We start from the raw sequence: 25,687 nt of genomic DNA, 5'->3' as shown, positions 1-25,687 counted from the left end.
ACCTTCATGTGACTTACAGTATTTTTAATGCATTATGGTTAACTTGTCTCTTCCTGCTGCTGCACCCAAATAAGCATGTCTGTGCCAAAAAGCGCAAGACAGTGGGCTTCTTCTAAAGAAATCCCTCTGGACTATGAAAGAAAATCATTTCGTGGAGAAACACTGTCAACTTGCATTTTTTGACATGGACTAACATTTTTTTTTTAAATGTACAAAGTTCTTCTAAAATGACAAAACACTCAGCAGATCTTTCTGCTCCCCTGCTGCGTAAAAGACCTCCTGTGAACAGGGGAGAGTCGGCAGGTATGCCTGGGTCTGTGCTTTCTCTGCCCACCTCTGTTCATATGGTTGCCTGCTGCCTTCTCTTCAGATTTTGAGAGCCTGGTAGGAGCGGTGTAGAAATAAATGCTCCAAGTTCTAAACTCTTCCCTGAGACCTGTGGTGTTGTCCTAGTGAGGGAATAAGAGGAGGCAGAAACAGATGTGCTTCAGCTGCTCCCAAGGTCTTCGGAAATGCCCTGCCAGGGGAGCTCTGAGCAGTGGAGCCCTGCAACCTGATGGCACTTGACTACAAGCATTGGGCCCAGGTCAGGCGGGAAATCAGCTGGACCCTCTTGGGTCCGGTCAGCTCTCGGGTCAGTGCAGGGGTGGCTGCATGCTGAAGAGTTGCAGTGCATCTCGCTCCCCAGCACAGCAGGGGCTGGCAGCCAGCAGGGGCAGGGTATGCAGCTGTTGCTGCACTTACCTCAGGCAGGAAGCAGAGGCAGCTACTCAGGTTTGGGGGGAAGAGTCAGAGGCAAGTTTGGTCAGAAGATGACGTAACTTTCTCGGGTCGGGTGGGCTTGGGCCTGGGTCAGGCCTAAAAGTTAGGCCCGAGGAGGCCTCTAGCCAAGAGATCCCTAATATGCCTGTCAGATCACCCCCAAATGTCACTACAGTTGAGAATTGAAGGGAATAAATCTCCAAAACTCAATGAATAGTTTCTCTCTCTAAAACATGGAGGATCCAATGCAGAAGATTAAGTTAATTTTTTTTTTCATTTATGAATCAAGGCAAGACCTAAGTTTTTATAAGTGCGTATCCTCCTGTAGTCTTACTTTCCACTGCAGGTTTGACCCCACACATGCTTTCATGGCGTTAGTATAGAGAGCACATGAACAGTTATTGCCAAGGTATCAGGAACAAATAGGCTTTCCCATAACCCTCTTCCTTCCCCCACCCCTCCAAGTGTTTGGTTTTGGCAGCTTATGGAAATCTGCATTTTTCCCCCCTACATTCTTGTCTCCAAACATGCAGCTCAAGACCTTTTTCTATACACTGGTCTTTTGTAAGATCTCTTCCCCATTTCTCATTCTTTAACAGCAGCAAATGAGGCAGCAGACTGTCCATGTGAGCACACTGTGTAGAAGCCGGTCTCCTAAAATGTACACAGCAAAGCGTTATCCATAGTAGTGCAAAGTGTCCAGTCCACATATAGTCTTATGCGCTTGCTATATATAGTCAGAGGGAATTCCTCTGCCCATAGCTGAAATTCTAAGCTACGCTCCAGAATGCAGCCTTCCAAAACCTGCCCAGAGTTCAATCCATCGGTGCACTTTGAAAAGTTCTGTAATGAATTCCTTGCAGGCAGGGCACCCATCCTACTGTCCAGAGGATCTCTATACATAAAGCACTTAAAGAATTAAGTCCCAAGGTAATTGCTGTTAATTTTTATATTTTTTGTCTGGTTTGTTGCATTCTTGTGCTTCCTGGGTTTGTAACACTTTCAGGATGAAATAGAATCCTTGCAGAAAGAAGTGGAAGAGCTAAGAGGTAAAAACCTTGGCTTGGAAGCACAGCTGAAAACGGTTCTGGATCCTGGGGCCTTGGGTCTGTGTAATACACATGAAGAAAGTCATCGGTCAACAGATGAGGCGAGCCGACCTGGCCCAGAAACTGTAGAAGAATGGACCAAGAAACTTAAAGCTGCTAATGATCTATATGAGAAAGTGAAAGATGATGTGGAAAAGTTAAAGGAGGTAACAAATGTCTGCTTCTCTAATCACATAGCAGTGTAACTGTTTCATGTTATTCAAATGGGGTGAGGGTCAGTTTGACCCTTTGAGTACTTAATAAAAGGTAATAATTGGAGATATATCAATCTCCTAGAACTGGAAGGGACCTTGAAAGGTCATTGAATCCAGCCCCCTGCCTTCACTAGCAGGACCAATTTTTGCCCCAGATCCCTAAGTGGCCCCCTCAAGGATTGAACTCACAACCCTGGGTTTAGCAGGCCAATGCTCAAACCACTGAGCTATCCCTACCCCGCATAGCTCCAAAAGGAAGAGGGAGAAAATTGTGACTATTGGTGGTTTTGCTTGTTCCAGTCAATCTCACATGTGACTTTCAACTTGTCTGTCATCCCATGGCTCAGTAATTGGATTATACTAGCACTTGTTTTCAGTATTGAGGACCAGAGTCTTCCAGCTTGAAATAAATTATAGAATATATCTATTTTGCCAGAAAGAGCCCAATTGCCTTAAACCAGAGGTGGGCAACCTCTGGCATGCGGTTCATCAGGGTAAACACCCTGGCGGGCTGGGCCAGTTTGTTTACCTGCTGCGTCGGCAGGTTTGGCGGACTGCGGCTCCCACCTGAAAAAGAGCTCTGTGTAGTTTTGAATGCTCGTCTCATTCACCGACAGAAGTTGGTCCAATAAAAGTTATGACTTCAACCACATTGGCCCTTTGACATAAAATAGACAGCATTAGTACGTTTAGGACCAAAAGAGCCTATACTGGAGACTCGTAAATTTACTCTGCACTCCCTGCAGTATTTGGAACCTATTTTATTGTTGCTTTTTAGGTTTCTTGACTACAGTGTAAAGCAAAACTTGTGATTTGGAGGGGAAGAGAAACTAAAAAACAGATGAAAACAAACTTTCTAGGACAAAGAGAATTGCCTAAAACAGTTTGAATAAGAACGCAATTTCAAAGTTAAATTGAGGCAACTTAACCTGCATTTTTAAAGATGCTACCTTTTATTTCTTCTGTTTTTAATCTTGGATTGCCTCCTGGAAACTGAAGCTTTAGCATATTTAGGACATATAATCATTTTTTACAGTATTAATACTAAGGATTTATACTGTCTAAATGCTACAAAGACTCAGAGGGCCAAATTTTGCTGTTACACCAGTATAAATCCAGGACAGTTCCATTGCTGTTGATGGAGTTGTTCTGGATTTGCATCAGTGTAATTGAAAGCATATTTAATCAGAGACACATCTGCTTTCAGTTACACTGATGCAAATTCAGAACAACTCCATTAACAGCAATAGAACTGTCCAGGATTTGTACTGGTGTAACAGCAGAATTTGGCTTTTGGAGTCTTTGCAGTATTTAGAAGGTATAATTGCTTAGTATTAACATTGAAAGCAAACAAAAAAGTAGCAGATTATTCAGAGTCTGGTGCATAACACAAGGAACAGGGAGGAAGGAGGGCTTTGATCACAGAACTTTATTTATTTATTTATTTATTTATTTATTTATTGAGGCTTTAAGTCACAATTTTAGGATTATATAAACTGTGTAAATACCTTCATTTAAGGCAGGGGTTTCCAAACTTGGTTTGTTCAGGGTAAGCCCCTGGCGGGCCGTGAGACACTTTGTTTTTCTGAGCGTCTAGAGGTACAGCCGCTTGCAGATCCCAGTGGCCGCAGTTCGCCGTTCCTGGCCAATGGGAGCTGCGGGAAGCGGTGGCTTGGTCCGCACCACTTCCTGCAGCTCCTATTGGCTGGGGACGGCAAACCACGGCCGATGGGACCTGCGAGCGGCTGTACCTGTAGACATAAAGGTAAACAAAGTGTCTTGTGGCCTGCCAGGGGCTTACACTGAACAAGCCACGAACCAAGTTTGGGAACCCGTGATTTAAGGTTCTGAGTCGTAAGTCTGCTGGGTCCTCAGCGTTCTTTCCAATTTATTAAGATTGAGCAGTTTTCAAAGTGCAAGGAGTTTCTTCTCCCTGTTTTTAGGCCTTTGCATTAGTTGGAGACTTGGGGAAAAAAAACATGTAGTTGCTCTAAAAACATTGCAGCAGGAAAACTTCCCTTGACATGAAGTATCTTGTTAACAAGACTGTCCACTGAACTGAGAAGAAGAAATTGACCTCAATTCAAAGAGTGAGCGAGGCAGTAAATCAAGAGTCTTAAACTTAACATCATGGCAGCTATGCTGAAGGAAGACGGCAAGTAGTTTGTCATAAAGGATTTACGTCCATAGGATAACTAAGCTTTTATTTTTTTAGAAGCAGAGTAATCTTACTCTAGTTTGGAGGGAAGAAAAGCTGTTCAACATTAGTTTTGCTGATACCTGCACATTGTAATGTTAATGTACTTAAAGTATTTAGTCATGTGAAAAAAAACACGGAATTGCCATTAGTATATCCCCTTAATGACTCTCTCTACTAACGAACATAGCTCTGTTTATTTCCCTAGATAGGAGCCTTGCAGTGTATTTTGGGGATATAAATAAAAAATGTCTGTTCTCTATTCAGTTTTGCGAACCATTTCCCAGGGTAATTTTTAAGTGGTGTCCCTGTCTGAGGGCTGTTTCCTAGCTGTAGTTTTCTAATGCGGTCTCTTTAAAAAGCGCAAACAGCTTGTCTTATAAATATTATAAACCAGTTCTGTTTTACTCTATACTTAATTATTTTTAAACCCCCCCCCTTTTTTTTTTTTAGGCAAATAAGAAACTGAGACTGGAAAATGGTGGCCTTGTGAGAGAGAATTTGCGACTGAAGGCTGAAGTTGATAGTAGATCACCTCAAAAGTATGTAAACACTTTAAAAGTGACTATTTTATTCATAGACCATTTTTAACTATTGTGGAGCCTTAGCTTAAAATTACAGTGATGTATTTAGTGTTGTTTATGTGGCTTGAATATGAATTTGGCGTTTCCCTGTGCACAGACCTGGGTGTCCACTTCAATCTTAGCAAATACATGTAATGTACAGTCTCTGTAGTATCACCATTGCATTACCTGGGCGGTACCGTAGGACTCAATTTCAGCTTTCCTTTTCAAGAAATTTCACTGCTCTTTCAAGCTGGTATCAGACTCTCTTTGGCCGAGGGGGTGGGATTATTACCAAGTGACCTGCAGCAACAGATAGTTTCTCTTGGTTTTTATAGCGTTTGCCTGAGCTCCTTGTTCAGTCAAAACTCTACAAGTCAATGAAAGTTTTTTCTATGCGAGTAAACTGTACAGGATTAGGCCTCTTAAGTAGCAACTTGTCACTGACTTCCGCTGTAAATTTACCATTTTAAACAATTAAAACTTTGAGGACAATGACATCAAAAGGCAGAGACTGTCATGCTGACTGTGCTTCTCTGCTGAGGTGTCTGTCCCATGCTCATCACGGACCCACTACAGGAAGCGTTTCTTCCAGTTCTGATTTCTTTGATTCTATAAGTCAGATTCTCACAGGTTTGACACCAGTGTAACTCCATTGACTACAGTGAAGCTATTCCTGATTTCACATTCAGGGTAACTAAGAATCAGGCCCAATCCTTTTTTTTTTTTTTTTTTTTTCTTTTCTTTTCTTCCTGGCTTTGTGGTGTTATAGGAGAGTGAGCTGGTTCCCATTCTGGCTCACACATCAATTAAATTATTCACCAGGATGAAATCCTCCTCTAGGTGGAGAGCCAGCACAAAGCCTATATGTCACTAAAGCCCGAGAATGGAACTTCTGCATGCACAAAGGTGAATTTTGGCCAAAAGTCTGATAACGTGTGGGACACAGAACAGTTTGTGTGGTGGGTTTTTATTTTTAGGGAGGGGGGGTCCCACTTTCTGCCACTCCCCTCCTTATGCCCGAAGATTTCAAGATGAGTTTGCAGGGTTGGTAGTTAGTTGCAATTAAAAGCAGCAAAAAGAGTCCTGTGGCACCTTATAGACTAACAGACGTTTTGGAGCATGAGCTTTCGTGGGTGAATACCCACTTGGTCGGATTGCAAAACGTCTGTTAGTCTATAAGGTGCCACAGGACTCTTTTTGCTGCTTTTACAGATCCAGACTAACACGGCTACCCCTCTGATACTTGACAGTTGGAATTAAAACTATGGTTTTCTGAGCAAATCCTGGTGAAATAATTGAAACACTGGACCCCACAATGCAACATTAGGGGTTCTTTTCTTTGTTTTTGTATTCAGTACAGTGATTTATCTGAGCAATTACTTTGTGTGTACATAAATTTTGTATGCAGAATCCTCAGAAAACAGTAAGGAATGTGGGAAGCCAGCTATTGTTGTCTGTAATGGTGTTTTATTCCAATCTAAGCTAAACATCTGCTTGAATCTATTCCTAATCTAGCAGTATTACTGTTGTTTCTCTTTAAATCACACTTTTTAGTGAGCTGATGGAAGCAGAGCATGGAACTTAAATGATTAGTTTATGCAGTTAAATACCCTTATCGTTAATTTGCCTACAAAAAGATTTGTCAGTACTCATAGTTGCATTATCCCAAAGTAGAGGTCACCTTATGTATCTCTCACTAGTGAGAGTTTATCTAAATATTGCACCGCAAGTCATCTCCTTTGCTGAAAACTTAAGCATGTTGAAATATTGATGGCAGCTGCATTGAAGATCTTTTTTGGAAAGATCCATTTATAATATTGACTTTGTGCTTGTAACTTTGTGGGGAAAACCCAACCTGCCTCTTTGTTGGTTAATATAAAGCATTTCTTGTACTGATATTATTAACTTCCTTTTTTGCAACTCACAAGCCCTGCTGAGGAATCTTATTAATGGCCTTAAAAAGAGTCAACTGGTAGCTCCACTGGCGAAGCCCCAAGGATCTAAAAGTATTCTTGGGAGAAATTCATCTTGATAGTATTTACTTTTTACCCAAAGTAAAAGATGGAGCTGGCCTATCTATCCAGAGTATTCTATATTTCATGATTAGTTAGATTCAGATTTGTTTTAACTATCTCTATATCGACTTATTAGGTATCCTCAATCCTGAATATTTAATTCCTTCTTCTGCCAGTTAAAATTCCAGTCTGAGACACTTTCGGTAGCATTCAGAATATAGTGGCATTAATGCTGATATTTTTTTCCATCGATTTTAATCTCATGGTTTATCTTGCCATTTATTTTTAAAATTTGGGGCATTGTAATTTCTGAATTTTGCATAAAAATTCTATTTTGTTTAACTCTAAAACAAATTTTGTTCACTATTTTCTAAATATATATAAACAAAACCTGGAAATATTTTAATTTATTATAAACAAAACCAAAACTGCTTTGAGTCTTTCTAAGGTGAATTGGATTGGTTTCCCACAGAGCAATCATGAAATTACATCTGTAATGTGGCAGGAAGAGTCTTGATATGTCCTGTAGAAAAATCAAAATTGTTCATTGTTATATGAATTAGCATTCCAACTTCTCTGAACAAATTTCACTGAGAACTTCAGAATGATCTTTGCTCTAGCTAACTTGGGTAAAGATAGAAACTTGTGTCAGCAGTGGACTTTCTTTTTTCTTTTTTCTTTTTTTTCCCCCAAAACTGATAGGAATTTTCTTCAAATATGGCAAGATTGTCCCTTATTGTAATAGATTCTCTGCCCCTGCAGCATCCTCTCCCGCCCCCCCCGCCTTCCCCCAAAGAAGTTGGAAAAGGAGACACTGTGTTCCTAGTTCAGTTGCTGGACAACCAAGTGGCCTTGTGAATGAATGAAAGGCCCCTAGTAAAAGGAAGTATGACAGGTTGCAGTGTGCAAAGTATACAGTAGAGAACACATCTCTCTTCTGTGGCTTCAAAACTGGACTCCCATCTCAGACTTTTACAGCAAGAGTGCTCTTGGGGCAATACTCTGAAACCAACTGCTGTCCGCTTCCAGGAAAGACACCCTTCTTCAACAGCCCTGAGAACAGATGCATCCAGTATAATTATCTCCTGAGCTGCTTCTGTGTTGTGGGACAAAGTTCTGAGGAAAATTTCAGCACTCTAGGTGCAAAAGTTTTAATCTCCAGCAGCTGAGTCAGGACTTGTAAACCTTAATGTCAGTTTTGTCGGATGCCTCAGAAGACCTCATCCTTCTTGCCTTGTGATACTCGCCATCCTTGGATGCAAATTGACTGTTTAATTTTTTGGAGAGGCTTTGAATACAGTTGTTTGGCCTCTCCAACCCTCTTAGTCCAAAAAGGAGGTTCTTTTCAAATGAAGTCCAGGTGGTTCTTGGAATCCTGCAAGCAGCCTTTTTTTTTTTTTTTTTTCTTCTTCTTTCTGGATTCTGTTCACATCCTACTTCTACAACTCAGAAATAAACAATGCCATTTCATGCAACAAATAGGGCTCAGCCATCCTTCGTGGCCTAAAGGAGACCAACACTTCTCTTTTGTGTTGGGTATTGATCATGTGGGGAAGAGGCATTTGTATGTTATGTGGTTGCCTGCAGACGATGAAAGGGGATACTTTCCAATGTTATGTCAATATGTTGATTTTTGCTCAAGTTCAGTGTGTAAAACGTATAAGCACGTATTTCTGTTCCAAGTTAGACGGACTAGAGTTTGAACACTGCTCTTCCAGACTTTCTGCTGTGAACCATCAGTGTCTGTTAATGGAAAGCAATGAATGATAGGCTCTACCCCAAATGTTCCTCACTGAGGCAAGGTTCCAACATCCGTGCAACTACTCTTGCTTCAGATTTCATAAAACCAACATGCTTGATGGCTATTTTTTCTTGGCCTGTCCTTGATCCTAGTGGTCTTCTCTGGGCTAAGCAACCCGGAGGAGGAGGGGATCCACTTGGGAATCATTTCCTGGATGATCTCATCAGGGCTCTGTCCTTCCAGAAGACTGTCTGGGAAACTTGCAGGATGTTGCTGAAGTTTCAGCATCACAGTTGCTTGTTGAAGCTGGACAAAATTTCACTGGTTCCCACACCAAATTTTGCCTCACTTCAGGGCTGTTTTCCTAATCCACCAGTCTAGACCTGCTGGAGGAGAGGTACCACGTTTAATTTCCCCTGTTCATCTCCAGACCAACAGTTTCCATCTCTCAATTCTTCAGATTATTCAGGCACAGTTATTGGGCTTGCCTAAACTCCAGACCTCCTGGAGAACTGCACCTTCATGTTTGAGAACCATTAAGAAGAGTCCAGGCACCTGGCAGCTTCATCCATTCCTTGTAATGGTGACTGTTGGAATTTCAACATCTAGGAGATTATATTTCCTTTTCGGAACCCTCTGTCAGGGGTGGCAAAAGTCTAAATTCCGTATAGACTGTTACCATGTTTCCTTCTCATCAGTCAGTCATTCATACCCAAGCTACATATGTCACTTGTTAAATCTTTCCTTGTATATCAGTTCCTCTAGCCTCCAGTATTTTGTTATAGTTCTTACCAGAGCTCCCTCCAATTTCTCAACATCTTGCTGTGTTCCAAAAACGGTTGTATCTATGTCCTCTAGAGACTGCTAACTCCCTGCTCCATGATGTGGCCTACCCCTGTATGCAGCCCAGACTTGCACTGGCTTTTTTTTGTTTGTTTCCTTATTGCACTGTGTGCATTTCTTATTTACTGTCCACTATTATTAAAAAGCCAGTGCAAGCGTCATTTGGTGTCATTGCTTTCCAGGTACCTCCTGTCCACTGAATATCTTTGTTCTATGTACATGGTTGTTCCCCCTCCCCCCCCCCCCAGCTGAATCGTCTTTTTAAAAAAAAAAAAAAAATCCTGTTTTCTGCCTGTTTTAAATGAGTCCTTTAGTGTTTCTCTTACAACTGGTGTTGTGCTGCTACATACAACATAATACCTGCTGAAACATTCGTACCTACATACAGGGTCAGAACGGCAATCTCAGAAGTTGTAATAAATTTCTCCTGGACATCATTAGGGATCACTTTATAATATCCATATCAACACAGTGGGCAGAGAGAGACTCTCAAGTATGGTCCTTGCTTCAGCCATTCACAACGTGGATGTATTGCTGCTTTTGGTCACTGGGACCTGTACGCTGCTGTTGCTTGTTATCTTATCTTTCCCGAGTTCTAATTTTTTCTCCCTCCTGCTTGCTGATTCCCAGTAGTCATCCACACTGATGGAATATCAGGGCATGAAAATGCGACCACTTCCTTTCCTATCTGCAAACTCTCATTTTGCTAATACACTTCTAATATGCTCAATCCCAACACTGAAGATCCTCCCTAAAAAGTGAACATTCTTGTTTGTTTGTTCAGCTTCAAACCTTGGGTTCTCCTCTGGGAAAGGGAAATTCCTCTGTCCTCGTTCCCCAGTCCTCTTATAGCAGTGCCCAAAAACATTCAGCCAGAGCTGGTGTAGCTTAATCTTATAAGAACGAGACTCGCTCTGTAACCAGCGGGAGTGGTTTCAGCAGGTAGTAATTAGACTAATTTACCTTTTGAAGAAGAACATATGGCCCATTTTTCACATGTATGTATTAAAACATCACAATACAGCTATTAAGAACTAGTCGGTGCAGAGCACTAACCTTGCTTTCACTAGCCTCCATGCCACTTGGTCCTGTGATGCTCTAAGGAGTCTTATTCTTTCAAAGGTAGCATCCTCTTTCCTCTCATTCTGTATCTTTCATGTCCATCCCACTTTCCATTGTCTGCCTCCCTCACTCACTTCCTGGTACACCCTGTCGTCTGTTGGTTTTGTGTTGTTTAGCCCCTTTTGTCACCCATATTCTATTTTTTTTTCACCTTGGATCCCAGTGTCTCCCTGCTTACTTCTCCCTCCTTTTCCTTCTCTTCCTCTCTTCCAGGGACAGAAGAGGAGCTGCTGCTGTCTAGAGCTGTGGCGATGTAGCCTTCTATCTTTGGGGAGGAGGTGCTGCTGCTGAGAGGAGGAGGATAGTGTTGTATCTCTTTGTGCTCTGTCCCCTCTACCCCCGCATACCTGCTTCCTGCCACAGAGCAGCTCTTCCCCTCTCTCCTGCCCCTCACCCTCTGTAACTAGAGGACAGTTTAGCAGAGGAGCTACCTGCAGAGAGTTCACAGCAGCCCAATTGAGCCTCTTCTCCCCCCCCCATGAATCAATCCATGGACCCCCTCAAAATCTAGGAGCCCACAGGCTTCAGAGGCCCTGATATCTAGCCCCTGAACAGCTGCTAAAATGATAATCCCAGGATGGTTTAAGTCTATTGTCTTGGGCTTTGCAGGGTTAACATGCACCACATCCCCTCCCTCACTCCACACCCTGTGGGAGATCCCTGTGTTTCATGGGTATATATATACTAGAGGGCTGTGGGACTAGCTGCTGTTTTGATCTTGAATTCCTGTCTTGTCCCCTTGAAATCAAAACCTCCATGTTATTTTAGTGCTTTGCATATGGTTAAAATACAAAGGGCTTGTTTGCTTTAGTAGTTTATTATACTTACTCTGTTGTATAAGTTTAAACTATGCACGTACAGAGCTGAGGGCATAATTTGGCTTGCAGAACAATTATTACTGAGGTGATGTGGGAAGGAAAGAATCTAAGCTGAGTTTGCTGGGCTGGTAGTTAGAAAAGAATAAATTTATTGACTTGAAACTAAACGGACTTGATCTGGAGTTAGTGATAGACAATAAACATGAGTCCGAACTGCCTTTAGTTTTACATTGTCACTCTTCTGAGTGAGAACACACTTTTGAATCTCACTTTGATTTAAATATGACAGAGCTATTGAAGAACAGCTTGCAGTAATATCTGCAAAGGAATGTCAGTTCTTGTTACTCTACAGAAATACTTACAGCTGGTAACTTTTTGCAGAGGTAGATGAGGAACTGGCTGTTTAACTTCTCATTGCCAGCTTTGACTTGCAATATTTTTTGTGGCTAAAACTCAACTGAAGAGAGAACTTGAGAGAGGGAGTGATTTTATATATTTCTGTTGTTTGGGACCATGCATATGGACTTCCATTAGGCTGGCAGCCTTCTACACTTGCTGGGGGTGAAAGGATGAACTTGAGATATAGGAATAGACTAGAAACAGGCTTCCTTTATATATTACTGTTGGGTTTTTTTAACATTGAAAATATTGGAGACAGAGTCTCTCAACAAGCATTATTAAGTACTTGCCCCAAAACATTCACATGGCATATCTGCAGTTCTGTTGGTGGGCTTCTCATGATATCCACAAGCTGGAAAGTAATTCTCCTGAAACTGTTCGAATCTATCTATGTTCTTGGCACTCTGACTTGGAGCTCAGATGTCAGACTTTTTTAAATCTTCAGATCACAACTTTCTTATTAAGACACTCCAATGTGTGGACAGTCACTATAACCTTTTCCTGGCCATTGAGTAATCTACTTAAATATTTGAACTAATATGGCTGGCTGGGGAGAAAAAATAGTATGGAAGCCTTGAAAATTTGGGTTTTAAATGCACACAAGCCTCAAAGTTGGGATAGAAAGTTGCTCTACTACTTTTGATGCTTCATTGCGGGTGTAACTATTTGTAGGTGGTCCTTTTTCTAGGACACAAATTCCCAGACACGTCTCCCTACAACGATTAACATATTAGCAATGCTGCTTGTTTTGGAATGACAAACTTCATTTTTTCCTGAGGACATGTGTTCTAAAACTTGCACTTGAGACTACAGTGCTTCCTCTTGGTAAGCAAATCTGAGGTTGTCACTAATGCTATTTGCATTAAATAAACATATTACACAGTTCTTCCATTAAAAAAATTGCCAGGTATGCATATAAATGTAAAACATGTTAAACATTTCTATGTTAAAGTGTCTGTTACAACAATCTCTGGAAAATTTTGCTTACTCTGCATAAGCAATTTTCATTTTTCTCTGGTGATTACACTTAGCTTTTAAGCTAATCATGACTTTAGAGTGTGTGTGTGTGTGTGTGTGTGTGTGTGTTGCCATATCAGATGAGACACTGCATCTACTGTGCTAGCTTATACAGTGGCCTATACCAACGTCTTCAGAGGAAGTAAAAATAAGTACGGCACAGTGCCCCTGGCCTGGGAAGCAGGGAAAAATCTTTCGTGATCCTTGCAGTGCTCAGATAAATCAAATATGCCATAGTGAGTTATCTCTATTTGAGTTTTGAAATTAAGGGGAAAAACAAGCCAAGATGTGTTAACATACTGTATTTAATGGAACACCGTGAACTTTAAATCTAGGCTGTTTAAAAAAAACAATGAGTGAAAAGTGGCATCAGGTACTCCACCTGTCTGAGTCCCTTGCCAACATATGTGGATTTACAATCAGTGTTATTTCTTTTTTAAAACATTTTCCCCTCCCATACTGCTACATATGAAAGACCCACACCATGGGGAAGAACCTACTAACTATACAGGGAAAATGGTGAAACTGACTATACACGAAGTAAACCAAATTCAGATATTGTGTCATGTCTCCCTTTAAAAACATGTAATAGCAAAGTTATTCCTTATTTAGCAAGCAATGCATGGCTAAATATGGAAAGCTTGTCTTGTACTGGTTTGCCACTTTGAGCTGAAAACGAGATTTGTAGCCAATTCCGTAGGTGGTGTAAATCGCGGTTTCTTCCCTCTCTAGTAGCACCAATGAGGTTGATGCTGTATCCAACTTCTTCAGGAGTTTTGAGCACCCCAGGCTTCCATTGGCTTCGGCTGTAATTGTTAGCATACACCAGCTCTGGAAAATCACTCAGCTGGTGTTCAGGGATCGGAATTCAAGAATCAAAATCTGACTCAGTCCTTTGCTGGCAACACACATGTTGCTCTGTAGCAATGCCTCTGGCTGTTTCAGAGATGATATTCACAGACTGGGGATGCACCTGCATTCAGACCTCATTGGCCTGAGGGTTGTGATATGTAGGGCTGGGAAACAAAAGTTCAGGGATGGGAAAGAGGACCTTATATGCACAGTCTCTGTGCCTGGTAATAGTCTCTTGTAAGTGAATGCAAATCAGTGCTTGTGCATAGGGGGAAAAGCAAGTAGCCCAGCATAAATAGATGATGTGATTTTTAAAGTGGCTGCAGGTTTTTCCCTCCTCATAATATCCGAACTGAATTTTTCTTTCTGTAAATTAAAAGTCTCAGATGGAGCAGGAGATTCCCTCATGCCTACCTGTCAGAGGCAGGTTAGAATTGGGTAGGCATATAGATGACCTTCCCTAAAGTAAGAGTGGGGTGGGGGTATCTACACTTTCTTTTGTAACTTTGCAAATGCTTTAGCTAGAAATTGTGCAAAAGTATTATGTGCCACTCTTGCAATCACAAATGCCAATTTTATATATTGGGATCCAGGAAGTGTAATTAGATTGACATTACAATGGTGAAACCTATAAAACCAGGTAGCACTGAACTAAGTTAAAGTACGTGTGAAGCCCAAGGAGAGGCTAAGATGAATGTAATTGAAATGGTCCAAATAAGTATTTAAAACCACCTCTAAGGATTGTTGCAATTTCTGAATTTCATATTGGCATTTTATATTTGACAAGGTGACATTGTGTAAGAAATGTATTGTAAAACTCTGCTCTACTGTAGGAAAATGATTGAATGTAAATATTTCAAGATGTGGACCACCATTCAAATGTTCCCATAAATCTTTGCCATTGTTTTAGGGGATAATTCTTCATGCATATTTGAGTTGAATTGATAGATCCAGCCCCTGGAAGGGTAATCTTCTGCTTGTTATTGCTTCACTATAACTTTGAGTGGTAGAGGTGTTTCATGTATTCACCTCCCACCTATACAATATGATTTTTTTTCATTACTAGCCGGTAACTACAATCCCGAATGGGACTATATTTTTTTACTTTCAAATTAACATGGTGTGTGTTGACAGTATTGTCTCTTCTTGAAACTAGATTAGGAAATTTATTTGTGTGAAGGTTTGAAAAAACGTAGCACAAATCAATTCTTTCTACTTAACATTTTCTCTCTTCACATTTCTTGCAGGTTTGGTAGGTTTACAGCAGCTGCGCTTCAGTCCAAAGTAGAGCAGTGTGAACGTGAAATGAACCGTCTGAAAAAAGCACTGGAAAGAAGTGACAAGTACATAGAAGAACTGGAAGGTCAGCTTACGCAGCTGAAAGGATCAAGTGGAGAAACCCAAAATGTGAGTACTGTTAGTGAGAGAGCACTTTTCACAGATAATACAGGAAGTGAAAGCAGTGAAGAAGACATCGCATCATTGAAAAGCCAAGTAGAAAGATTAGAGAAAAAGACTTTATCTACCAGCCAAAGTCCTGACAGTCTTGAGCAATTGTCAGGTAATGGACTCTTAGATAGTGATGGTGCTTGCTCAAACTCTGCTAGTCAAGACAGTTCAAATGGGCCAGTCACGCACAATCGTCCGACAAACAAAGAACTATTTTCAGGGTGTCAGGAAGTTCTCCTGGATATAGCTGCTACAAATATGGATGCCTGCTTAGAACCACAGTGGGATAAAGGCGAGGATTGTGCACCATATAAAGATGAAGAACTTTATGAGCTTCCAGCACCATGTACACCTTCTTTGTCTCTCAGTTGTCTCCAGTTGAACACCCCTGATATCAAAGAGAGTCCACTCGTAAAACAAGAGAGTACGGGGAAGCCATCTGCCTTTCTAAGGAAACTGGAGTTTGATGATTTTTGTGACACTTCAGATGATTGCAACAAAGATTCTCCAGATCATAGTGCAAGCCCCTGCAACAGCCAGAAGAAGGTGACTTGTTTTACTTCAGCAAAGCCAGTGTTTTGGAATAGCTGCTCAACAAACTATGCTGAAAACTTAGATTTTGAAGGTTCAGAGCAAAACGCAATTACTAGTCATTCAGGAGAGCCATTGGCAAAGTCCAGCGATAAGCATGAACTTCTTTTATCTAAAAGATTACATACTATCCGCTCTTCAGAAATGAACCGCACAAGAACGTCCAGTGAAGCATCCATGGATGCCGCTTACCTTGACAAAATTTCTGAGCTGGACTCCATGATGTCAGAATCTGACAATAGCAAGAGTCCTTACTACAACTTTAAGTCCTCTGAGCTTGAGAATCTTTCAAAGTCAACACAGTGTTCTGAACTCCTGAATGAATCAGATAAGAAGCTGGAAGAAAGGAACAAACAAAACAATGTAAAATGTCCTGAATCAAGTGAGCAATTGGTAGATTGGAAACCTACTACATTTTCAATCCTCTCTCCATCTGGACTAGACATGAATGAACACTTCCCATTGTTTTCAGGCCGAAATTCAGAAACTAGTGAAATCAAACCTCAGAACTGTTTATTTCAAAGAGAGTTTTCCCAAAGTTTTCTTTTCAGTAACTCGCAAAGGCTATTTGAAGAACAAAAGTTGGGTTCCTCTATTTTTAAAGTGTCATCTGAGATTCATAATCTTCACAACCAACTTCAGTCTCCTTGGGCTTCTTCCTTTATTCCTGAAAAGAAACATAAGAGTGTCAATCAGTCGACCAAAAGAAAAATTCAAAGCAGCCTTTCTAGTGCTAGTCCCTCAAAAACTACTAAAAACTAACTCTTGTTGAATTGAAGTTAATAGTCTTAGTGTCAACATGGGAACATTTAAAAATGCCCGAGTGAACTTGATTTCTGGTGAGTTCCATGTGACCTGATTCTGTCCCTTTTGACCAAGTGAAAGCAGAATGTTCTCTCAGCACCCCAAATTGTTTCACTTAGAGAAGAATCATTCAGAGCTTTCTTCTTTGATAGGTTTTGTTTTGTACATTTTTTTTTTTTAATTGTCAGGTTTATGTGAAGTTCTCTTTGAGCAGCAATGTCCTCCTTGAATATGACCCAATTTTAAATGTTCTTGTTAAACCAGCCCTTTATAGGGGAAAGGACTTGCTTTTAAAAGTTTAATTTCCTATGCTACACGGTAATGGTAATTGTAACGCTGCTACTGGTAATAATTGTTCACTTGCCATAAAACACTGTAAATTCTTGTTGTAAAACTTTACTTCCAGAGGAAACTGCTACTGCTGCTTAGACCTATTTGCATGGCACTATTCTATACTGAAACTGTAGTTTAAAGTGTGTATATAATGTAGCAGCCTCTCTCTTGTTTCAGTGTTTCAGCATTTCAGTTGGAAAACCTCTCTTCCTTAAGACTGAAAACATGGCCTTTTTTTTTTTTTAAAGTTAAGCACAATTTTTAATTTAGTTTCCACAAAGCATTGTTGTTCAGAACATGTTCAGTACGCCTGTGTAGACCATAAAAATGGGTTTGTATGCTAATGACTTGTTTACCTAATGTGCACTGAACATTTTACATTAATACTGTACTGTTTTACATTAATACTGCATGCTTTTCTATGTGAATTGAATAAAAGATGTCATAAGCACTATAATCTTTGATGTTGCCTCAGATATTGGACTAGCACAGGAAGAATTGGAAAAGTTTCCTTTTTTTTATAATTTTGAAAACTGTGTATAAAACTTTTATAAGACTGGGGTTACAATTTTTGAATAAATTCGCATCTTCCCCCTCCCTGTTGGATGCATTGCCATTCTGGTGTCAGCGTCAATGCAGTTGGTGGAAATCAGTTTCAGCCTTTCTGCAGGTGACTTTTCCATTAAGTACTGAATAGGTCAACATAATCTGATGATCTGCTACAGAAAGGAGACCAATTAAGCAGCAAAGCAAGATTGGTCTCTTTGCATTACCATATACTTTATTGTGTTTAAAATTTAAATATGCTTTTTATCTTAGACATGGAATTGTCATCCTAAACGGACCCCATGATGGCATTTCTTACAAATGGGCAGATCATGTCTATCGATGGATCAAGGACAAGAAATCCATAAACTGTCTTTAGCCCACCTCATTAGAGGGATATACAGCTGGAAACTCTTTGGACTAACACTATAATAAAAATATTGTAATTCTGTCAACAGTTGGACCTAGAATATATTTTGCATTTTCTATGAACATGTTCAGCAACAAGTGTGGCTTTACTTATGTACAAATATTGGTGACCACTTTGGAACAGATGCCACAAACACAATATCTCAGCCGCAGCTACAAGCCCCAGTACCAGACACCAGCCTATTCCATAGCACCTCTGACTGTAGCTGATGCTGGGTCAATCCTCCAAGAAAAGGAATGTTTGTCAATGTACAGTCTTAATTTATACAGTTCAAAAATTAAGGGGCCATCCTGTTCTGGACACTAATTCTGGCTGTCCCTAGTTAATTAGGTAAATCACAGGATTACTTTGTGTTAGCGCTTTTTTTCAGAGACCATAATTACCTTCTGTTTAAAATACCATTGTACTGATAGTAAATCATGCAAGTACACATGCAATTGCCAAATGCTGGGGTTAATTTTTATTTTGATTCTTTGTAGTTCTTTGACCAAGCCCTTGGGTCTTTGAAATGTAAATTTTGCACTTCATAATCCATTGTTTTACACGGTCATTTTAACTTTCATTGATAGGGTTAAGTAACAACATGAATGGTTGCTGGTGTCTTATCTAAATTCAAGTCAGAATATATGAAAATATTTATTGTGTGGGTAATCCTGGTGATTTGATTTTTAAGCAGCATTTTTTGATAGACATTGTTTAGTTTTAGTCATGCAAATGGAAGAGACGTTAAGAACTTAAAAAAAGTGGTAAATGGGCAAGGGTTTAAACTTGTACCACTTTCTGTCTTGTCCACCTCAGCCCCTTAATACTCTGCAAACTGAAGTACATGCTTCACTTTTATGCACTTAGTAGTCCTAGGGTATGTCTGCACGGCGATTAAACTCCCACTGCTGGCCCCTGTTTAACTGTGATGTAGACATTTGGACTCAGGCTGGAGCCTGGGCTCAGCTTGTCTCTCTCACCAACAGAGGTTGGTCCTATAAAAGATATTACTTCACCTTGTCTCTGTAAAACACCTAACACACTTAAGGGTGCTATATCAGTAAATAGTAATATGTAAGCAACTCCTTTTTGATTTAAAGTTTACAGAAAGGATTGGTGACATGTAGAGCCTATACATTAAATCTCATACAGTGAAACAATTTTTTTTTTACACAATTGAAAAACCCATAAAATGTGTTAATTGTTTATAAGTTTTGTATTCTTCAGGCTTTTTATTGCTCCTCTCATCCAATCTTTTGCTATATTTAATGTTGTTTTTAACAAATGTATTTAAATACAAGTTAATCTTTGTTAAACTGTTCTTACATATAGTTAAGTAAGAACATGTAGACAGAGACACACTCTCTCTCTCACTCTGATACAAATTAAACTGTTGTGGGCTTTGATCTAATAACAAGAAATAGACAGCCGGCCTGCAGCTTACTAAGAAAATATTCTTTCTTAAGTTCTGCAAAGTTTTTTTTCTAAGTCAGGCTAGGTCCTGCTGAAACAAGCTCTGTTAAAATCTTTAATTCTGCTGTGTACAATAGCGGTCAGTAAATAGGCAGTTACAAGTTAACTTACTATGTGGGTTAGCTTATTGCACAAGATATGTAATTTCCAAATTTTCAATGGCAGTGAGGGAGATATCCCTATTCGCTTTTCCTCTTCTGATGTACAGACCATACATGGCAATATGGTCTTCAGAGAAGAGGTGGCCAGAGAGCATCATTAGCACCAATCCTTTCTCTAGTCAACATAAGGAGAAACCTACTTCCTCCCTCTTTGTTTAAAAGTGAATGCCACCTGTACTCTAAAGGACCTGGTTTTACTGCTACTCATCACTAAATCAAAGCTGTTCATTGACTCTTGCAATTAACTATGTTCCTGCTACCGGGGGAAGTGCTCTCCAAGGTTTTTTCATTTTTTTTTTTGTTTTGTTGAATTTTGTAACTGTTTGGCTTATAAAATAGGATTCTTTAAAAGAATTTGTACCAGTCAAAGTAGTAGATTGAAAGACGGTGTTGGCTAGGGATGAGAGTTGCCCAACTGGCTTCTTAACATTAGAATCAAAAGAGCAGATATTTGAGGGCTGCAATGTTCCAGAAGCACTTTAGAACACCTGCACAGATGATCTTAGTGAAGCCTTGGCGGGTGTGGTGTGTTAAAAACTTGGTGACCTAAGCTACTCACCTAGGGCTGTGACTTCAATGTAAAAAAAAAACAACTTTGCGGGCAAGGTTCCAACTCTCTCTCCTCTTGGCCTACATACTACTATAGGCCTGTGCAAAAGAGTGAGTACACCAATATACAGTACAAGTGATGTAATTCAAACAGTTGGTTTAATAAATTTTAGTTTTCCCTCTGCTGTTGTGGTGGTTGTATCAAGCCCTTCACTTGAATACATTTTACAGACAGCTCTTCAGATGAAGAGGTTTAGTAATGGAAGGGAGGGGAGAAAGAGAGCTAGGAAAGACCTGAGTGGGAGAGATGGTTGGGTAGGATGGAAAAGGGAGGAAGGGGAGGGGGGAGAGGTGCTGGAAGAGAGCAACCCCAGAAAAGCAAATCAAGTTTGAGAATTATTTTCAGGATTCTGGTATCTCCTACTTTAATAGGTTGCTTTCACATGCTTGTGTGCCTGCTGTCAAGCAACTACCAGAATGCTTAGGGAGAGCAGCAGATCTTATTTATATATATATAATGACAATCAAATGTCAGTTGTAACAACTTCCTATTAGCTTATGGTGAGGGCAGTGTTTCCCTTTTTTTGCATAACACTTGGGCTAGAATGAAGAGAAAGGAGTCTGGTTCACTTTTATTTCTAGTCAGTTTCATTTTTACACACATCTTAGTGCTTCAGTCTGGGTTACAGCCCCTCAAGAAATGAGTTTAATTTTTTTTTAATTCCCTAAGAACTGCAAGGCTAAAAGCTTTGGTAATATTTTCTAATGAGCTTAAATTGTGTAAAAGCATAATTTTAAATAAGCCCTTTTAACTGTGCCCCCCAAATTACAGGGGTGTTCTTTTTGAAAGAACTAACACGGATCAAGGGTGAGTGGAAGTAGGACCATATCTCTGTCTTTTTATTATTCCCCCCTTTTCTTGTGTACTATCCCTGGTACTTAGTTTTCCCCCTTCAAAACAGGAACTTTGGACAGAAGGAAGAAAATATCCATTTGTAGATGCGGTAGGATCTCTCTGCTCAGTGTGTTCTTCCCCCAGTTTATGCAAAGCTGGGCTAGTGTAGCCTTGGGCTAGTCTGGAGTAGATTCTTTCATCAGCACTCAGGCAAATAGGAAGGAGTTCCTTTCTGCTCCATCCCCATCCCCAAATCAACAATGTCACTAAAGCCGGCCCAGCTGTCTACACCTTATAGTCCCGCCATGTCTAGGTTTGGGCTGAAAGTTACTCTTCACCCCTTGTATTTGCAGTAAACTTCCCTCTGTGTGGTGCTGTCACCCACTCAATGAGACCTCAGTTCTTTCGCCTCTGGTCCCCATCTCTTCCCCGCCTCATGAGCAGCACAGAAACCTTTTTTTTTTAAACTGCTAACAAAACCTGGTGATTAAGACACGAAACTAACAAAGAGTTTTTCTTCCACCTTAACCTTGCACACAAACCTTTAACAAATTAATTAATCCTAATGAATTAACACTTCATTTATTTAAACGCGCTCCAGTTCATGAATTAAATTTTCATGCAGTGATTAAAGGCTGTTAAAATATGCATGATTTCGTTAAAATTTTATAATAAATCAGGGCAATGTGTTACATGACAAGGCAACTATTTCCCAGCCCCTCGGAACGTGCTTTGATTTGTGCAGAGACTGGGAGGCGAGCGCATCGCTCTGTATTTTGGCAATTGAACACATCTCAGAGCGCCTTTAGATTTAACTTCTAATCGTCCTTCTACCCCTCTACAAGCCCCTCTCTGAGTCGTTTCCTATGTAAGGAAACCAGTAGCTACGGGATAGACACGGTAGGGATGCTGTAAGGGAGCGCTGTCTAAGGGAGATGAAGCAGAGAGTGTTCAATGGTCTGTATTATATATATATATATATATATATATAAAATTAGCAATACATTTACCGATGGTGCTTAAATGATGCTGAAGTGTAATGTGATCTGGAGACTTTTATGCTGCAGGCCCTTCACGGTGTGCCTTTTAATTAGCGTATATCACTTAAAAATAGTAACCAGAAACTTTACCAGACAGAGCTAGAACGGCAGAATTTTCTACTGGACCCAGAACTAGCTCCTCCAGCCCCGTTGTTCTCCCGAAAAGGGACGCTCTGAATTACCTTGGGACCTAACTCACAATCAAGAGTTTCAATTTTTAATATGACAACATTCTACACTTTGGCTGCAAAAGCAATTATTGCAGCTTGTACATCAGTAATTAGCAGGTCTTTGCTGATGTAAGGAAAGTCCTCATTAGGACATGGAAATACTTTTTGTGCATTCACCCTTAGGGCTTTTTTTTTTCAAGGTAGGTTAGTTTAATCATCTAAAGGGAGAATAGCTTTTATACTAAATGGGACATTGACTTTCAGTAAACCTTACCAAATAACACAGGTACCCTGGGCTTGCTTTTAGTGCTACCACCAACACGCAGAGAAATGTTAGGGTAGAGCAAATAAAAAGTCAATCTAATTCTTGAAATAAAACTGCACCAGAGATTAATGCAGGATCTTCTATAAACCCCTAAATGACTTTTTCTTTAAAGTCAGAATATATAGCAAAGTATGATGAGACGTTAGAGCTTAATATCCCAAGCTTTAGTATATTCATCTTTTGGGAATCCTAAAAAGGGAAATCAAATACAATGGGTTACAGTAATTAATTTATACATCGTTTTACTGTGGGAATAGGGGGTTTACTTTATTAGCTCTCGGGATAGGCAGTGCAGTCAATTAAGGAAATCTGCCTATTTCTTACATTTGAAACAGGAGAAAAGTACCGGAGACAAGTAAATGCATATATAGGTAGGTAGATAGATATGCGTCCCTTTATCGAGTATGTTTGCCCATAAAAGTGGAGCTACAGCATGGTCATATCTCCAGTGAACTCATGCTCGGAGCTTGCAAGTTTATTACTATCAGTATTCATGAGAATGGAAGTACCCACTAGGAATAGGAATAACAGCGAATATTAAAATAAAATAAAATATATTGCCGGGCCCGTGAGATGTCCATACCTCTGCGATCTGAGAGAGAGAGACTGACTGACTTTCTGTGTGGATAGGTATGTGTATTTGCAGGTGTAGCCTGGGGCTGTGTTGGTGACTGTCACAGAAACTGGAAAACGAAGAAGGGAAAGAGGTGCACTGAGGACAGAGCAACAACTCAACCTAGACGTATTTGCTTACAAAGCTAGCAGAGAGAGGAGTGAAATCTGAAGTGCACAACACCACAATCGGCTGGATCCTGCGCCCATTGAAAAAAATGGTAGTTTTGCCACTTATCTCAGTGGAAGCAGGATTGGGCTCATTTTAGGCTTTCTCTTGAGGGACCGAAAGAGGATTGTGGTTTAAAACCATCCCTTTGAAACGTTCTCTCTTCCTCCCCTGCCTCCACTCCCATCCCTCTCTTCACAAAAGTGCCCAAAGCACTACGAATGAGGCTTGGTTTATCTTTTCATTCAGCCATTTGTTTTATTATTATTATACCCGAGGAGCCACGGAGACTCAAATAATTGTTGAGACTAAAAAAATGTGAAAGTCTCGCCTCTCTCTACCTTCCACTCCCGCTCTTGGCCTCTGTTAGGAAGAGATCAGAGAAGAAAGAGTCGATTGAGGCTTAAACTTTGAAACTACGTTCAATGCCTGAAGACTCCAACATAATAAAAAGAAGGGCAGGACAAAAGCTGGCCACCACAGAACATTATCCAAACCCCTGTTACCGAATGTACATTAGCAGACAGGGCCGGGGGTTAAGCCCTAAATTCAATTGTCTTTTACAGATTCTGGAACTGTCAAACTTGAGTGAATGGGGCATGAGGCAGCATGGGGTCCCGTATCAATGGGGAACTGTCCAGCACAAAAACGCTCCTGAAAAACATGTCAAGTACCTGCGAGATCTTCGATCATAACACACTCCCCACCCACCTCATGGGATTTTTGCACAAAAATTATGCCCAGGACTATTTGTAACAGAAGAGTGCACTATAACTAGCCTGCAATGCATCTACAGCCAGGTAGAAGCTGTACTTCCACTGGTGCTTGCCAATCTGAGTAAACCAACAGGCGTTATGCTGACATACTTCCCAGACATACTGTCCATTTCCCCCGTTCCAGCGCTAGGTTGTTAGCGCTCCAGGAAGACCTGGAACAGAAAGAACAGAAACCATTGGCTTCGAACAGATGTTACGTGTGCTGGTAGAAACAGTAGTTCCAAAGCCAGTCCTAACATTAAAACCCTTAATAATATTCCTCTGGGGCTAAATCAGTGAGATGAAGTTGCAGGAAGAAAGAGTCAAGGCTGAGCTTTTCGAAGTAAAGGGAAATAAATGGACCAAAAGGAACATGAGTTGCTGGTCCTCCTGGTAAACTTTAAAGCAAAAGCTGCCCCAAATCAACGTCTCCTGTATGCCTTTTCACCCAGGGCAGATATGCCCAAGGCTATATTCTCGACTTATAACTGTGAATAAATGTATTGGTTTGTGGCAACCCAAGCTGGCCTGTCTACAATGCAGGAGCCATCTAGAAGTGGTGCAATCGCTACCATATGAGTATTTCCCAACCAGCCAAAACCGAAGGGTGATGTTATTAATGACACTACGGGCCTTCTGACTAATGGTTGAAAGCTCACGGAAGGCTGCTGTAGAGGTAAGAAGTTAAGGGTTTACAATCAGGAGCCCAGAATCCGTGGTGTGATGAGCAACCTCAGAATTGGTAGCCAGAGAGAAAAGAGAGAGAAGAGTGCGTGGCTCTGGCTCACGTACAGATTTAATTATTTTTAGTGGACTCTCTCCTGGTATGCGAGTTCCTAACGGCCACCACCACCTTCCTCTAGGCACAGGTTCTCTCCTTTCTCCCGCACGCCCTTAAAAAAGCCACTGTAGTTGATGAGTATAAGAAATAGAACTACTAAACAGGTGTGGGCCAACCATATCTAGTTCTGTTTGTCACTAATGAGCTATCTGGAGAACATGCTATATGATATCTTGGCTTGCGAGAAGGGGAAAAAGAAAGCCCATGGAATAATCCATAGACAATACATGTCTCTTTCTCCTCCTTTTATCATCACTTGAACAATCTTCATTTACACTGAGCGTTCCCTCTACCGATGTACACTGGTGAGTGTACTTGGCCAGCGTTCTGGCTAACCAGATAAATTTGTCCAGCTCTGAGTATCTCCATCTTCAGCGTCAGGTGAGAAGCCCATTATCTTTGTGTGGCTGATTGGTTTACCGTTATATCTATTCTATTAGCAAAGGAATGCGGGTTGGTTTGCATCAGGCTCCAGCATGCATTTTCCATACGCGTCTCACTTCAAAACAGTGTATCAAATGCACCCTTTCCCCATTTGCTGATCTTCAATTTACAAAACAAGGCAGCTCAAAAAGCTAGGGTAAATCATGAATTGTTAATAAAAGCATGTTAGTTATTATACTGTTCCTCTTAAACAATGATTTCGATACAGGTTTTCCCCCTTAAAACCAGAATTGCCACTTTCTAGTTCATCCCCCCTCCTAGATAAAGTTGCATTCAGCAGTCCCTGGGGACACAATAATGGATGGAGACCGGCTTTCTCTCGTACAAGTAATTGAACATCTTTCTTTCTTTCTTTCTTCTCAGGCTGGATGAGAAACTGGAGAAAGACGTATGATGACAAATGTGGACTTTACTTGGGATTTTAATATGTTCTCTGTCTCTGTGTGTGTTTGAGAGGGGTATATGTATATGCATAGTATACGA

At 40.6% G+C, this 25,687-nt stretch overlaps 1 protein-coding gene across 2 annotated transcripts in view; it reads left to right on the top strand.

Annotated features, from left to right (window-relative positions):
- OBI1 (ORC ubiquitin ligase 1) overlaps window positions 1-17,563 on the top strand; it is a 31,992-nt gene extending 14,429 nt beyond the window's left edge. Inside the window, exons 4-6 of one of the 2 annotated variants that reach the window (XM_039510947.1) lie at window positions 1,769-2,017; window positions 4,716-4,804; window positions 14,883-17,563. In XM_039510947.1, coding sequence (XP_039366881.1) covers window positions 1,769-2,017; window positions 4,716-4,804; window positions 14,883-16,437 — 1,893 coding nt within the window. In that variant the 3' untranslated portion in view covers window positions 16,438-17,563. The remainder of the gene's footprint in view (window positions 1-1,768; window positions 2,018-4,715; window positions 4,805-14,882) is intronic. The other variant, XM_039510943.1, reaches the window with a different exon arrangement.
- The last annotated feature ends 8,124 nt before the right edge of the window (window positions 17,564-25,687 follow it).

Source organism: Mauremys reevesii, linkage group 1, assembly GCF_016161935.1.
Source record: "Mauremys reevesii isolate NIE-2019 linkage group 1, ASM1616193v1, whole genome shotgun sequence".
NCBI classification, from domain to species: Eukaryota; Metazoa; Chordata; order Testudines; family Geoemydidae; genus Mauremys; species Mauremys reevesii.
This window is presented reverse-complemented; position numbering and strand designations above follow the sequence as displayed.